This window comes from Bos taurus, chromosome 24, assembly GCF_002263795.3.
Source record: "Bos taurus isolate L1 Dominette 01449 registration number 42190680 breed Hereford chromosome 24, ARS-UCD2.0, whole genome shotgun sequence".
Taxonomy (NCBI): domain Eukaryota; kingdom Metazoa; phylum Chordata; class Mammalia; order Artiodactyla; family Bovidae; genus Bos; species Bos taurus.
The window spans coordinates 60,591,460-60,605,179 of NC_037351.1; the positions used below are offsets into that span (position 1 = coordinate 60,591,460).

General features: G+C 43.7%; 2 protein-coding genes across 10 annotated transcripts in view; one reads left to right on the forward strand and one right to left on the reverse strand.

The window, feature by feature from the left end:
* Window positions 1-10,022, reverse strand: part of PIGN (phosphatidylinositol glycan anchor biosynthesis class N) — a 108,873-nt gene extending 98,851 nt beyond the window's left edge. For 3 of the 5 annotated variants that reach the window (XR_815157.4, XM_010818847.4, XM_005224182.5), the window contains exons 1-3: window positions 9,845-10,006; window positions 6,967-7,121; window positions 1,553-1,801 (exon numbers count right to left, since the gene is read on the reverse strand). Coding sequence is in view for 4 of the 5 variants with exons in the window: in XM_010818847.4 (XP_010817149.1) it covers window positions 1,553-1,773 (221 nt within the window). In the remaining variant the exon portion in view is untranslated. Of the gene's footprint in view, window positions 1-1,552; window positions 1,802-6,966; window positions 7,122-9,742 lie in introns of all 5 variants that reach the window. The other 2 variants (NM_001192606.1, XM_059880824.1) reach the window with 2 other exon arrangements.
* A 195-nt stretch (window positions 10,023-10,217) lies between these two features.
* The window catches only part of RELCH (RAB11 binding and LisH domain, coiled-coil and HEAT repeat containing), a 114,346-nt gene continuing 110,843 nt past the window's right edge, over window positions 10,218-13,720 (forward strand). For all 5 annotated transcript variants that reach the window (XM_005224364.5, XM_005224366.5, XM_002697785.7 and 2 more), the window contains exon 1: window positions 10,218-10,972. In XM_005224364.5, coding sequence (XP_005224421.1) covers window positions 10,459-10,972 — 514 coding nt within the window. In that variant the 5' untranslated portion in view covers window positions 10,218-10,458. The remainder of the gene's footprint in view (window positions 10,973-13,720) is intronic.

Here is a 13,720-nt window from a genome sequence, read left to right on the forward strand (position 1 = left end):
CTTTGTATCCTTTAATATATTATCCATTTCTTTGACGCACCATAAATTTATTCCTGGAAATCTGACATAGAATTCAGGTTCATTCATTCTTCTAGCAGTCAACAAACATTTATTCACTGCCTACTATGGCATCTGGTCCCATCACTTCATGGGAAATAGATGGGGAAACAGTGGAAACAGTGTCAGACTTTATTTTTTGGGGCTCCAAAATCACTGCAGATGGTGATTGCAGCCATGAAATTAAAAGACACTTACTCCTTGGAAGGAAAGATATGACCAACCTAGACAGCATATTAAAAAGCAGAGATACTACTTTGCCAACAAAGGTCCGTCCAGTCAAGGCTATGGTTTTTCCAGTGGTCATGTATGGATGTGAGAGTTGGACTGTGAAGAAAGCTGAGCACCAAAGAATTGATGCTTTTGAACTGTGGTGTTGGAGAAGACTCTTGAGAGTCCCTTGGACTGCAAGGAGGTCCAACCAGTCCATCCTAAAGGAGATCAGTCCTGGGTGTTCATTGGAAGGACTGATGCTAAAGCTGAAACTCCAATACTTTGGCTACCTGATGCGAAGAGCTGACTCATTTGAAAAGACCCTGATGCTGGGAGGGATTGGGGGCAGGAGGAGAAGGGGACGACAGAGGATGAGATGGCAGGATGGCATCACCGACTCGATGGACATGAGTTTGAGTGAACTCCGGGAGTTGGTGATGGACAGGGAGGCCTGGCGTGCAGCGATTCATGGGGTCTCGAAGAGTCGGACATGACTGAGCAACTAAACTGAAGTGAACTGAACTATGTTTTAGGAACCAGAGATAATGTGTACAAAACAAAGTCCCTGCCTTAGTGGAAGTTGTACACGCTGAGTAGTACTATAAACAAAATCAAAATAGGGTAGAAGGATAGGAAGCAATGATGACAGGTAGGGACAGGGGAAATGTAGACAATTTTAGACAAACTTCCCTTGAATTTGAGCTTTAATCTCTCCACAGTAGCATTAGGAAGGGCTTTTGAGGGGCTTGCTATGAATGAAAAAAAAGAATAGTTGATTACAAGAACCCCACAGGTCCAAAAAATTAAATATTTCTTTTCAAAGCCACTTAACAGAATCCAAAATTATGATATTACAAAGTGATGTAAATTTGGAAGGCTTTATTTTATAGAAAATGTATTATGAACTGAAATTTATATTTTTTAGATAAATACCTTTGTAATTGGTAATTCACTGAAATTTATGCTTGTCATTACTTAAAAATTGAACAGTCTTACTTTACAAAAAAGAAAAAAAGATAATATACTGAGTTGTAAGCCAGGATTCAGAAATTAGGACAAGTGAGGCTAGGCAGCCAAGGTCATGCATTTCAACCACCTGGTATCAACTTCTACAATAACAGAAGTAACTGTAGAAGGAAACACACTTGCTAATTTCTATGACAGAGGCAGAGGCATAGGTGCCCTACTCTCTTTTTCATCATCACCCCTCCACCCAACATGAGATAGACAGTATCAGTGTAACAATTTCCAGAGACGTCTTTGTACCAGTTGACATGCTTACCTAACAAACGGTGCCCTAGAATTTCCATCTTCATCTAATTCATAAAGTTTATCTGCTCGCAGGCCATCAGCAACAAACAGCATTAGTCTTTTTGCTGGGGGAGGCAGGGGCGTAAACTGAGGAGTCATTCCATGAACCAAAGGAGAGGTAAAATAAATGTCGAAGATGGAGGCGAAGAACACGAAGTGTACGAGCAATCCCAAAGTGATGTACAGCAGCATATCCAGAGGAGCTAAGCCCCAAGACACACTGCAAAGAGGCAACAGAGTCAAAGCTGGGTAAGCCTCAGCGCAAACAAATATGTTTTCAGTTTATTTGATGACTAGAGCTGCCTGCCTCATTTTTCAGTCTCAAAAAACTTCTTAGTTTGGTGGACACTTCTTACTTCCTCCATCTTTCAATAAGCTTCATTGTTCTGTGGCTACTTGCCTTATCTACATAGGTAATCGTTTTCAAGTTGTGGGAAGAGGGCTTCCCTAGTGGCTCAAATGGTAAAGAATTAGCTGGCAATGTGGGAGACCTGGGTTCGATCCCTGGGTTGGGAAGATCCCCTGGAGATGTGGAATGGCAACCCACTCTAGTATTTTGGCCTGGAGAATTCTATGGACAGAGGAGCCTGGCGGGCTCTAGTCCGTGGGGTCATGAGGAGCTGGACACAACTGAGTGACTTAAAAAAAAAAAAAGGAGAGAGCGAGTTCTTAACATAAGATCTACCCTCTTAAATTTTTATGTGTAAAATACAGTATTTCAAACTATAGGCACTGTTATACATCAGATCTCGACAACTTCCTCACTTTGCATAAGTGAGATTTTACAGCCCTTGAACAACCACTTTCATTCCCACCACCCACCCACCATGAGTTCGACTCTTAGATTATCTCAGACAGGGAGAGATGTGCACATTTGTCCTTCTGTGACCGACTTGTCTCACTGAGCGTTATATCCTCAACGCCATAACCATTACATTGGCCAAAGCTTGGTATTGTAATGTGTTTAATTTTGTCCAGTCTTTTAACTTATTGGGGTTTTAATTTACATTTCCCTGGTGATCAATAACGTTGAGCTACTTTACATGCATGTAATGGACATTTTAAAATCCTCTTTTATCCCCTTTTCATTTTTTTAACTGTGTTTTTCAAAGAGCAGCCAGTACTTATAAATTCTGAAAGTTCAATGAATTAACTTTTCTTTTGGCAATTGTATTTTGTGTCCCACCTAGGGAATTTTTGTAGATGACAACACTTTCTTTAGTACACTTTTAATATTTTTATTTTAAAACAATTTCAAGTTCAGAGAAAAGCTGCAATAATGGTACAAACATCCATACACCCCTTAGCCATATATCTCTAACATTATCATTTTCCTCTGGTCCTTGCCTCATCTCTTCAACTTACCCCTCTTGTGTGTGAGTGTGTGTGTGTGGAGGGGTATACTTCAGTGCTTATTTTCTGACAATAACGATACTCCCTTATGTACCTACGGTGGCTACCAACTTCAGTAAACTCAGCGTCAGTATTTTACCTAATCTACCATCTATACTCCAACTTTTTGAAGTGTCCCAGTACTTTTCTTCACAGCATTTTTATAGCTTTTCTGAGGCATAACTGGCCTATAGTAAGCTGTGTACATATTTAAAGTGTATAATAATCACAGGAGAGAACATACTCATAACCCTCAAAAGTTTCCCCATGCCCCTGTGGTTCATCCCTATATATTCCATTTTTAATGTTATTGTAAATGGCATTTTTTATTTCAGCTTCCCCTCATTAGTTTTTAAATTACCACTGATTTTTACATATTCACCTTGTATTCTGCAACACTGAAAAACTGTTTGTTATAGTAGTTTTTATGGAGATGCCTTTTGATTTTCCAAGGAGAAAAATTATGTCACCTGTGAATAAAGGACTTCTTCCTTATCAATCTATAGACTTTTTATTTACGACTCATGCTTGCACTGTCTAGGACTTTGAGTGTAACGTTGAACAGGCGTGGAAACAACAGAAATCCCTGCCTTGTTTCCAGTCCTACGGTGAAAGCCGTCAGTTTTTCAGGTTTTTTTCATAGACTCCTTTTGTTGCGTTAATGAAGTTCTCTTTTACTTTTACTATGCAGTTTTAAAGTTGTGAATGGAAAATGCTGGATTTTGTCAAGTGCTTTTGACAAAAGTAGACATGAGAGGGGAGGATCACGTGAGGTCCTCTCGCGAGAGAGGACCAAGGCCATCTGGATTTTCCCTTTTGGTCTCCCCTGGCGTGGGGTCTCCCCTGGCGTGGGGTCTCCCCTGGTGTGGGGGTCTCCCCTGGTGTGGGGTCTCCCCTGGTGTGGGGGTCTCCCCTGGCGTGGGGTCTCTCCTGGTGTGGGGGTCTCCCCTGGCGTGGGGTCTCCTCTGGCGTGGGGGTCTCCCCTGGCGTGGGGTCTCTCCTGGCGTGGGGTCTCCCCTGGCGTGGGGTCTCTCCTGGTGTGGGGTCTCTCCTGGTGTGGGGTCTCCCCTGGCGTGGGGTCTCTCCTGGTGTGGGGTCTCCTGGTGTGGGGTCTCTCCTGGTGTGAGGTCTCTCCTGGTGTGGGGTCTCTCCTGGTGTGGGGTCTCCTGGTGTGGGGTCTCCTAGTGTGGTGAACTACAGTGATGGAGTTTCAAATGTTAAACCAAGCTAGGGTTCCCAGAATAAACTGAACTTAATCATTAAGTATTATCCTTCCTCTATACTCTTGGATTTTATTTGCTAAAATATTTAGCATTTTAAATTAATATTTACTAGCGATATTAGACTATAAATTTTTTTTCTAATATCTTTCTCTGGTTTTGATGTCAGACAATGCAATGGGAAGTGTTATTACCTTCTATTTTTTGGCAGAGTTTGTGTAGAATTAGTACTATTTCTTCCTTTATTGCGTAACAGGATATCAATGGCTCAGAGTGTCCTTTGTTGCAAAGTTTTAACTATAAACTCAGTTTCTTCATATCCAGAGAGACACTAAGAGTATCCGCCACTTGCTGAGTGGGTTTGGTGGTTGTATCTTTGGTCCATTTGTCCATTTCATCCAAATTGTCACATTTATGATTCCAAACTGTCCATAATATTCTGTTCACTTGTTCTTTCTTCTATCCTTTAGCTCACAACTCTTCTATCAGGTATCATATTTAGTTACGCAAAGTAACTCACTTTTCAACTCATTTTAATTCATTTCAGTAAGATCTTAAACTCTATTTACAACTAAAGTACATATGGTATCTGCCTAGATGTAGAGAGGCTCCCATTGACTTAAACACTCCTCTCTACCATGGAAACCTGAGTACTCTCCTTATCATGTTCACTAATAAGGAAATATCTCTATCATTTCTCACTTTCTTTTGCATTTACAAATAACTCCCTGGACTTATGTTCTTTCTTTTCCCCACTATTGTTACACAACTTTTTTGTAAAAAGTATCAAACTGTCTGTGTTAAAGGACAATACAAATTTTCCTCTACCCTAAACCTTACTGAAGTAGTAAAACAAACATTTTATTTGAGAACTTTGACCCTGAAGCTGTAATAGCTAACATAAAAATCTAGCTCTCTTGTATAGTAACAGTGGGATCTTAGGTCCCTCCCGGGCACTTTCCAGCATCACTTCCTCAGGGACTACTCAGTCCAAATCAGAAGCTCAAACCTTTACTTCAGTTTATAATTATACAGCTATGACTCTGACTGTTTGTAGTAATGGCTGCCTCTATAACTTCATGCTGATTCCAGGAAAGCAAGACAGGCTTTCTCCAGTACTCAGCCCAGTCCTGGGCACTTAGTCAGGGCTATTAAATTACCTAGGATTATCACTTCATGGGAAATAGATGGGGAAACAGTGGAAACAGTGTCAGATTTTATCTTTTTGGGCTCCAAAATCACTGCAGATGGTGACTGCAGCCATGAAATTAAAAGACACCTACTCCTTGGAAGTAAAGTTATGACCAACGTAGATAGCATATTGAGAAGCAGAGACATAACTTTTCCAACAAAGGTCCATCTAGTCAAAGCTATGGTTTTTCCAGTGGTCATGTATGGATGTGAGAGTTGGACTGTGAAGAAAGCTGAGCACCGAAGAATTGATGCTTCTGAACTGTGGTGTTGGAGAAGACTCTTGAGAGTCCCTTGGACTGCAAGGAGATCCAACCAGTCCATTCTAAAGGAGATCAGCCCTGGGTGTTCTTTGGAAGGAATGATGCTAAAGCTCAAACTCCAATACTTTGGCCACCTCATGTGAAGAGTTGACTCACTGGAAAAGACTCTGATGCTGGGAGGGATTGGGGGCAGGAGGAGAAGGGGACAACAGAGGATGAGATGGCTGGATGGCATCACTGACTCGATGGACATGAGTCTGAGTAAACTCCGGGAGTTGGTGATGGACAGGGAGGCCTGGAGTGCTGTGATTCATGGGGTCGCGAAGAGTCGGACATGACTGAGCGACTGAACTGATACATAATATTTCAGTGATTCCAAAAATCATCCTTCACATAATACTTACATTATAGCTGCTGCTGCTGCTGCTAAGTCGTTTCAGTCGTGTCCAACTCTGTGTGACCCCATAGACGGCAGCCTACCAGGCTTAGCCATCCCTGGGATTCTCCAGGCAGGAACACTGGAGTGGGTTGCCATTTCCTTCTCCAATGCGTGAAAGTGAAGTCACTCAGTCCTGTCTGACTCTTAGCAACCCCATGGACTGTAGTCCACCAGGCTCCTCCATCCATGGGATTTTCCAGGCAAGAGTACTGGAGTGGGTTGCCATTGCCTAAGCACATATAATTAAGCACTATTATAATTTAAGTTTTCTCTTTTTTTTAATCACTTTTTATTCAGATTCAGTGAAAAGGAAAACTTTTTCATGGATGAATCATTTGGAAATCACCTAAACAAATTAATAACTACTAAAATTTTTAAAATACATGTAACCATGTATCAATAAAAGCCATTTAACTTATACCTCTGGGATGTTTACCACACATTGAAAAACAATGTCAAAAATTACAATATGTAAAAATGTATAAAAAATTAGATATTTATAAAACTTTACATCAATGAAAAACTTGCACTGAAAATATTACTTGTGGTTATTTTAAAAGTACTAAAACAAAAAAATAATTTTTTAATCAAGAAAACAATTGAGGTGCTTGGAAAAGAGCAATCTTTCATATTTTTATCACTATCATACAAGCATCAATGACTATCCAGATTATTCAGTGAAACACTGGCTGTAAAGACCTAGATTAATGCAAATTTTGGTAAGTAGAAAGAAAATTCCTCAACAATATTAATGGCAAATTATTATTAAATAGAAATCAGCAGTTGTTAATAATATCCTAGTATGCACTATTAATATTTCTTCAACATTTTTAATTGATAAGCAAATTTCTATGTGCTAGTGGAAGAGAAAAGTACTTACTGAGACGACTGGCCAGTTGATTTGTTAGGGGCTTGGAAAGGTCACACTGACAAGTCCATGATTACAGGATGTGAGGTAGAACCAGGAAATTACAGATGTGCCATAGGAAGCTGCTGATCAAGGAAGAACTTCTACATCCAACTTCTTACAGCTCTCTAAGGAAACATATTTTAAATCTATTTTCAATTTTCATTTTAGAAATCAGATCCTAAAGATATTCCCTTTGGGGCCTACCACCTTAACTGCTTTTTCTGGCTAACGCTAATAAATGACTGACATCAGGTCTGTTTTGCTTTACTTTTAAAAATCTGTCAAATATTTTCAATACACAGTTACTCCTGCTGCTGCTGCTCTTGCTAAGTCGCTTTAGTCGTGTCTGACTCTGTGCGACCCCATAGGCGGCAGCCCACCAGGCTCCCCCGTCCCTGGGATTCTCCAGGCAAGAACACTGGAGTGGGTTGCCATTTCCTTCTCCAATGCAGGAAAGTGAAAAGTGAAAGTGAAGTTGCTCAGTCGTGTCCAACTCTGTGTGACCCCATGGACTGCAGCCCACCAGGCTCCTCCGTCTGTGGGATCCTCCAGGCAAGAGTACTGGAGTGGGGTGCCATGGCCACACTAGTAGTATATTAATTGATACATGATTATAACATTTGTTGTGTACTAGGTACCAGATACTGTGACAAACACATTCCTAATTCTGTGTATCTCCTTGACAGAGGAGGCTGAGAGAAATCAAGTAACTTTTAAAAAGTCTCATGGCAAATAACTGGCAGGATGGGGATATGATATGACTGTCAAGCACAATCCTTGACAGGAAGATCCTAAATGTGGGGACTTTAAGTACAACAGATGTGTAAAATTCCCATTACACAGGCAGAAATATTGCATATAAATAACCCATTTCCAAACATGCCCTTTCCATGCCATTCCCTAATCCTTCCCATTTTTCATTCCAGAAATTGTTTCCATTCTCAATCTCTCTGGCAACTCAATTACAATAAAGATCAGCAATCCTTTTAGCTAAGGACTATGAAACCACAAGAATACACAGAAGAAGTGTACAAAAAAGAGCTTCACGACCCAGATAATCATGAGGCTGTGATCACTCACCTAGAGTCAGACATCCTGGAATGTGAAGTCAAGTGGGCCTCAGAAAGCATAACTACGAACAAAGCTAGTGGAGGATGGAATTCCAGTGCAGCTATTTCAAATCCTAAAAGATGATGCTGTGAAAGTGCTGCACTCAGTATGCCAGCAAATTTGGAAAACTCAGCAGTGGCCACAGGACTGGAAAAGGTCAGTCTTCATTCCAATCCCAAAGAAAGGCAATGCCAAAGAATGCTCAAAGTACTGCACAATTGCACTCATCTCACATGCTAGTAAAGTAATGCTCAAAATTCTCCAAGCCAGGCTTCAACAATACATGAACTGTGAACTTCCAGATGTTCAAGCTGGATTTAGAAAAGGCCGAGGAACCAGAGATCAAATTGCCAACATCTGCTGGATCATCGAAAAAGCAAGAGAGTTCCAGAAAAAAACATCTACTTCTGCTTTACTGACTATGCCAAAGCCTTTGCCTGTGTGGATCACAATAAACTGTGGAAAATTCTGAAAGAGACGGGAATACCAGACCACCTGATCTGCCTCTTGAGAAACCTATACACAGGTCAGGAAGCAACACTTAGAACTGGACATGGAACAACAGACTGGTTCCAAATAGGAAAAGGAGTACGTCAAGGCTGTATGTTGTCACCCTGCTTATTTAACTTCTATGCAGAGTACATCATGAGAAATGCTGGGCTGGAAGAAGCACAAGCTGGAATCAAGATTGCCAGGAGAAATATCAATAACCTCAGATATGCAGATGACACCATCCTTATGGCAGAAAGTGAAGAGGAACTAAAAAGCCTGTTGATGAAGGTGAAAGAGGAGAGTGAAAAAGTTGGCTTAAAGCTCAACATTCAGAAAACTAAGATCTTGGCATCTGGTCCCATCACTTCATGACAAATAGATGGGGAAACAGTGGAAACAGTGTCAGACTTTATTTTGGGGGGCTTAAAAATCACTGCAGATGGTGATTGCAGCCATGAAATTAAAAGATGCTTACTCCTTGGAAGGAAAGTTATGACCAACCTAGACAGCATATTGAAGAGCCGAGATATTACTTTTTCAACAAAGGTCCATCTAGTCAAAGCTATGGTTTTTCCAGTGGTCATGTATGCATGTGAGAGTTGGACTGTGAAGAAAGCTGAGCACCAAAGAATTGATGCTTTTGAACTGTGGTGTTGGAGAAGACTCTTGAGAGTCCCCTGGACTGCAAGGACATCCAACCAGTCCATCTTAAAGGAGATCAGTCCTGGGTGTTCATTGGAAGGAATGTGCAAGCTGTGCATTAAATCACAAGTGCTTGCTGCGCTCCTAATAGTTTGTTACCGAAGTGGAGTGAAGTGAAGTGAAGTCGCTCAGTCGTGTCCGACTCTTTGCGACCCCATGGACTATAGCCTACCAGGCTCCTCCCTCCATGGGATTCTCTAGGCAAGAGTACTGGAGTGGGTTGCCATTTCCTTCTCCAAATTCGAGACTATCGGGATATTCCCAGATCCAAGCAGATCCCAACGTCCCCAATGCATTTTCTATTGGCTCTGTCCCTGTGCCGCACCCAGGCCCCTGGGGCCCGCAGGCACGAGGCTGGGAGGGCGAGGAAGAGGAAGCAAACCCCCTTCCGACCACCGGCCCTGCCCGGCACCGGCCACCCCTGCAGGGAAAACATCAGTACCCGGCAGCGCACACAGCAGGAGCGAAGGAAGAGGGGGCAGTGCACCCCGGCGAGCGCCAGTGTCGGGGCCCGGCGCCTGTCCCCACTTCTCCCGGACTCTACCTGGGCTTGAGCAGGTCAGGCCTGACCTCGGGAACGAGGCCTCGTCAGCGCGAAGGCGGGGCCCGGCTGCGAGTCAGAGCTCCCCTCTGGCTCAGAAGAGAAGGTTCCTAAGCCACCGTCACAACCGCCCCCCAACCACGAAAGGTCCCTGACACTTACCTGGCCAGAAGCTACTCTCGCGATAATTCTCGCGTCAGTCCTCCAATCCCCGCCCCCACCTTCTGCGACCAATCAAAAAGGAGTGGGGCGGGGCTTTGCCTTTGAGCTGGGCGCGGGGCCCCTCAGTCTCTGCTCACAAGCGTGGGGAGCAGGCGGGGCGGGGCGGGGCGGGGAGAGGGGCGGGTCACGCGCCATTTCTCGCGAGACCGGGGACCAGGAAGACGCCCGCAGAGCCGGGCTGCTGGTGCAGCTGCGGCTGAAGCTGTGGCTGCTGTTGCCGCTGCAGCCTCCGGACGATTCGCCTCCAAGCCTGCGCCTGGTCTCCAGGTGAGGAGACGGGACGTGGCAAGGCCGGGGCTGCAGAAGCGAGCGGCGACCGCTGAGGCTGAGCCGGGACTCAGGCCGCGGCCTGTCAGAGCCAGACAGGGAGGCGCCCACACTCCTGACAGTGTAAGATGGCGGCGATGGCGCCTGGAGGTGGCGGCGGCGGCGTGAACCCTTTCCTCAGCGATTCGGACGAGGACGAGGACGAGGTCTCGGCGACCGACGAGCGGCGGGCAGGACTTCGGCTGGGTGCCGGGGGCGGCCTAGACCCGGGCTCTGCGGACTCGCTGTCGCCCCAGGACCCCGTGGCCTTGGGGAGCAGTGCCAGAGCGGGGCTCCCCGGGGAGGCTGCGGCGGCGGCCCTAGGGGGCCCTGGGGAGACCCCGGCCCGCCTGTCAATTGATGCGATCGCGGCCCAGCTGCTGCGCGATCAGTACCTGCTGACCGCCTTGGAGCTGCACACCGAGCTGTTAGAGAGCGGCCGTGAGCTCCCTCGGCTGCGCGACTACTTCTCCAACCCTGGCAATTTCGAGAGGCAGAGCGGGACCCCTCCGGGGACGGGGGCGCCGGGGGTCCCCGGGGCAGCCGGCCTTGGAGGCGCAGGAGGTCGGGAGCCGAGTACGACGTCGGGTGGGGGACAGCTCAGTAAGTGAACGACGGCGCTGTCCCTCCGGCTGGGCTGTTGGGGTTGTGGGGGGTTATTGTGGGGAGGGGGTGCTTGTGGGCTGGTGCTGAGTACTGGGAGCGTTTCAGCTAGAGGGTTGGGGCGGGGGGCGGGCGGTGATCTTTTACAGTGGAGGCCAAAGGATCTGGCAGCGACTGTTCTCTCCCTGCCTGCCTACAGCCTTGCACCAGCACTATTGGTGACGATATCTATTAAACATCCAGAGTTTCTAGTTCACTGGCTACTACATGACCAGAAGACTCCCTTGCAACCTTGGTTTATCGCTTTAATCGTTTTTCCATTCTCTCCCATCTCCTGAATCGCCACTACCAGGAAACAGTGTTCCTTATGTTGTTCGCAGTAATTATTTGACTCCAAGTCAAGAGAGAAAAGAATAGGAAATGTTGCTCTCTCCCCGAAGCCAGATCCACTTGAAGACCCTTTGTCTTTGGGTAGAGTTGATTACTCAAAAGTTGCATCTTCTGCTGCATAAAATTTGTTCAGTTTAAATAAACTCAGTTTCATTCACTTTCGGTTCCTTAATTTCAATGGGTGTCCAGAATTATAGGAGTCTAAGGAGCAGAGTAGGCAGGTTCTCCCTGCAGTATTACCTCCTGGTCTCAGTACCTTGTAGGCTTTTTTCTCTTTGGAAGTTTAGGAATTAACTTTTCTGCCTCATTGTAATCATTGTTAACTGTGTAGAGAGGTCGTTTACCTCATTCATCATGTATTTATAAGTATTCATGTCTTTAAAACGTACTGCCAAGAATGCATATTGGAGTCCCAGTACCTATCCTTCTTAAGAGGCATCTTAGATTTTCCCTTACTAGTGGTATGAGGTTTTCAATGTGTTATGTGAGGCCAACTGAAATTTGCTCACACATGTTAAAATACATGATTTAAAATTGTAGCCGAACTGATGGTTTTTTGTCAGTACTTTTAAGTGGTGCTAGAGACTGAGATAGCCTAACTTCAGTTCAGTTCAGTCTCAGTCATGTCTGATTCTTTGTGACCCCATGGACGGCAGCCCGGCAGACCTCCCTGTCCATCACCAACTCCCGGAGCTTGCTCAAACTCGTGTCCATTGAGTTGGTGATGCCATCCAACCATCTCAGCCTCTGTCGTCCCCTTCTCCTCCCGCCTTCTATCTTTCCCAGCATCAAGGGCTTTTCTAATGAGTCAGTTCGTCCCATCAGGTGGCCAAAGTATTGCAGTTTCAGCTTCAACATCAGTCCTTCCAGTGAATATTCAGGACTGATTTCCTTTAGGATGGACTGGTTGGATCTGGTTGAGATGGACTCTCAAGAATCTTCTCCAACACCACAGTTGCCTAACTTAGATGTAACTTAGTTAGATGTAGTTAAACTGCAAAGAGTGCCATTTTCCATCAAGGTAAATCCAAAGCAGTCTTCTCTCTTGAGTATGGAGTTTTCTCAGCAGGTGTAACTTCCTTACTCAGTACTGTAGGATTATCTTCCTTTTCCTGAAACCGGTTTTTCTGTTGCTGACCTTTAAGACTATAAAATGTAACAAAAGAGCAGTGTAACAAAATTGTTAGACAGCTGGCTTTTGTTTGTTTGTTTTAAGGTTTTTGAAGTGTCTAATAATGATTTTCACCTGATAAGCTCTTAATACTTCCTCAAGACCCAGCTCAACTCTCATCTTTGTCAGTACTTCCCACGCTACCAAGGCTTCTTTTCACTGTACTACCTTCAAACCTCAACCATAGCCTTTAACTTTTTATTTTGATTTATTAACAGTATCATTTCTCTCCATTAGATAGTCAGCTTCTTGAGGGACATCTTTTTATTACTCACAGTTTGTATAGTCCCTGGCCTGTCGTTGAACATAACTGAATTGTATCTGCTATGTTTTTCTACTGTATAGATATAATGAAATAAGTTATTCCTTTATAACATTATTTTATTTAATTCAAAAGAATTTATTAATCTTTTCAGCCTATCTTATTGTGTGGAATCACTGTTTATAGTGAAAATTTCTGTTAAAAACTTTTTTGCACAGAAACAGTTACATTTATAATTTAGGCTCTAAATATAGCTGTGTTTTAAAGTAAAAGTTGACTTGTAAATGCCTTTGCATTATACATTTTTATAGTTTCTTGAATAACTTTAGCCTTGTGATCACACGTCGGGATTTGGCTATAACCACACATTCGTGTGCGGCGGTGCTCTGCCATGGTTTACTTGGACCTGTTTGGGTATAACTCAGAAGCACATTATTACATAATATATTTTCAAGTGAATACAAAACAGATGAGCAGTAGGGGAAAAAAAATCAGAGTTATCCATAATCCAACCAATAGTACTTGCCTTTTCCGTTTTTTCTATGCATATATGTTTAAAAGCAAAATATGGATTAAACTGTTTTTGTAGCTTTATTTGATAGGCTATAATTTTTACCATCAACTTTGAGGTAAAATTGCATACAATAAAATGTGCCCATTTGAAGTGTACAACGTGGTGAATTTTGGAAAACAAATTACTACTACAAATAAATGTCTGAGGACATTTTTATCATCCCCAGAACGCCTTCATTTTCATTTGCATTCTGTATCTCAAGCCCATCACTGACGATAGTAGAAAACAATTTTCCAACCTGGGCCTAGGCACTATTGGAATTCTGGGCCTGATAATTCTTTGTTGTGTTAGAGTCCTGTACATTCTAGAATGTTTAACAGTGTTGCTGGCCTCTGTGTCCACTGCATAACA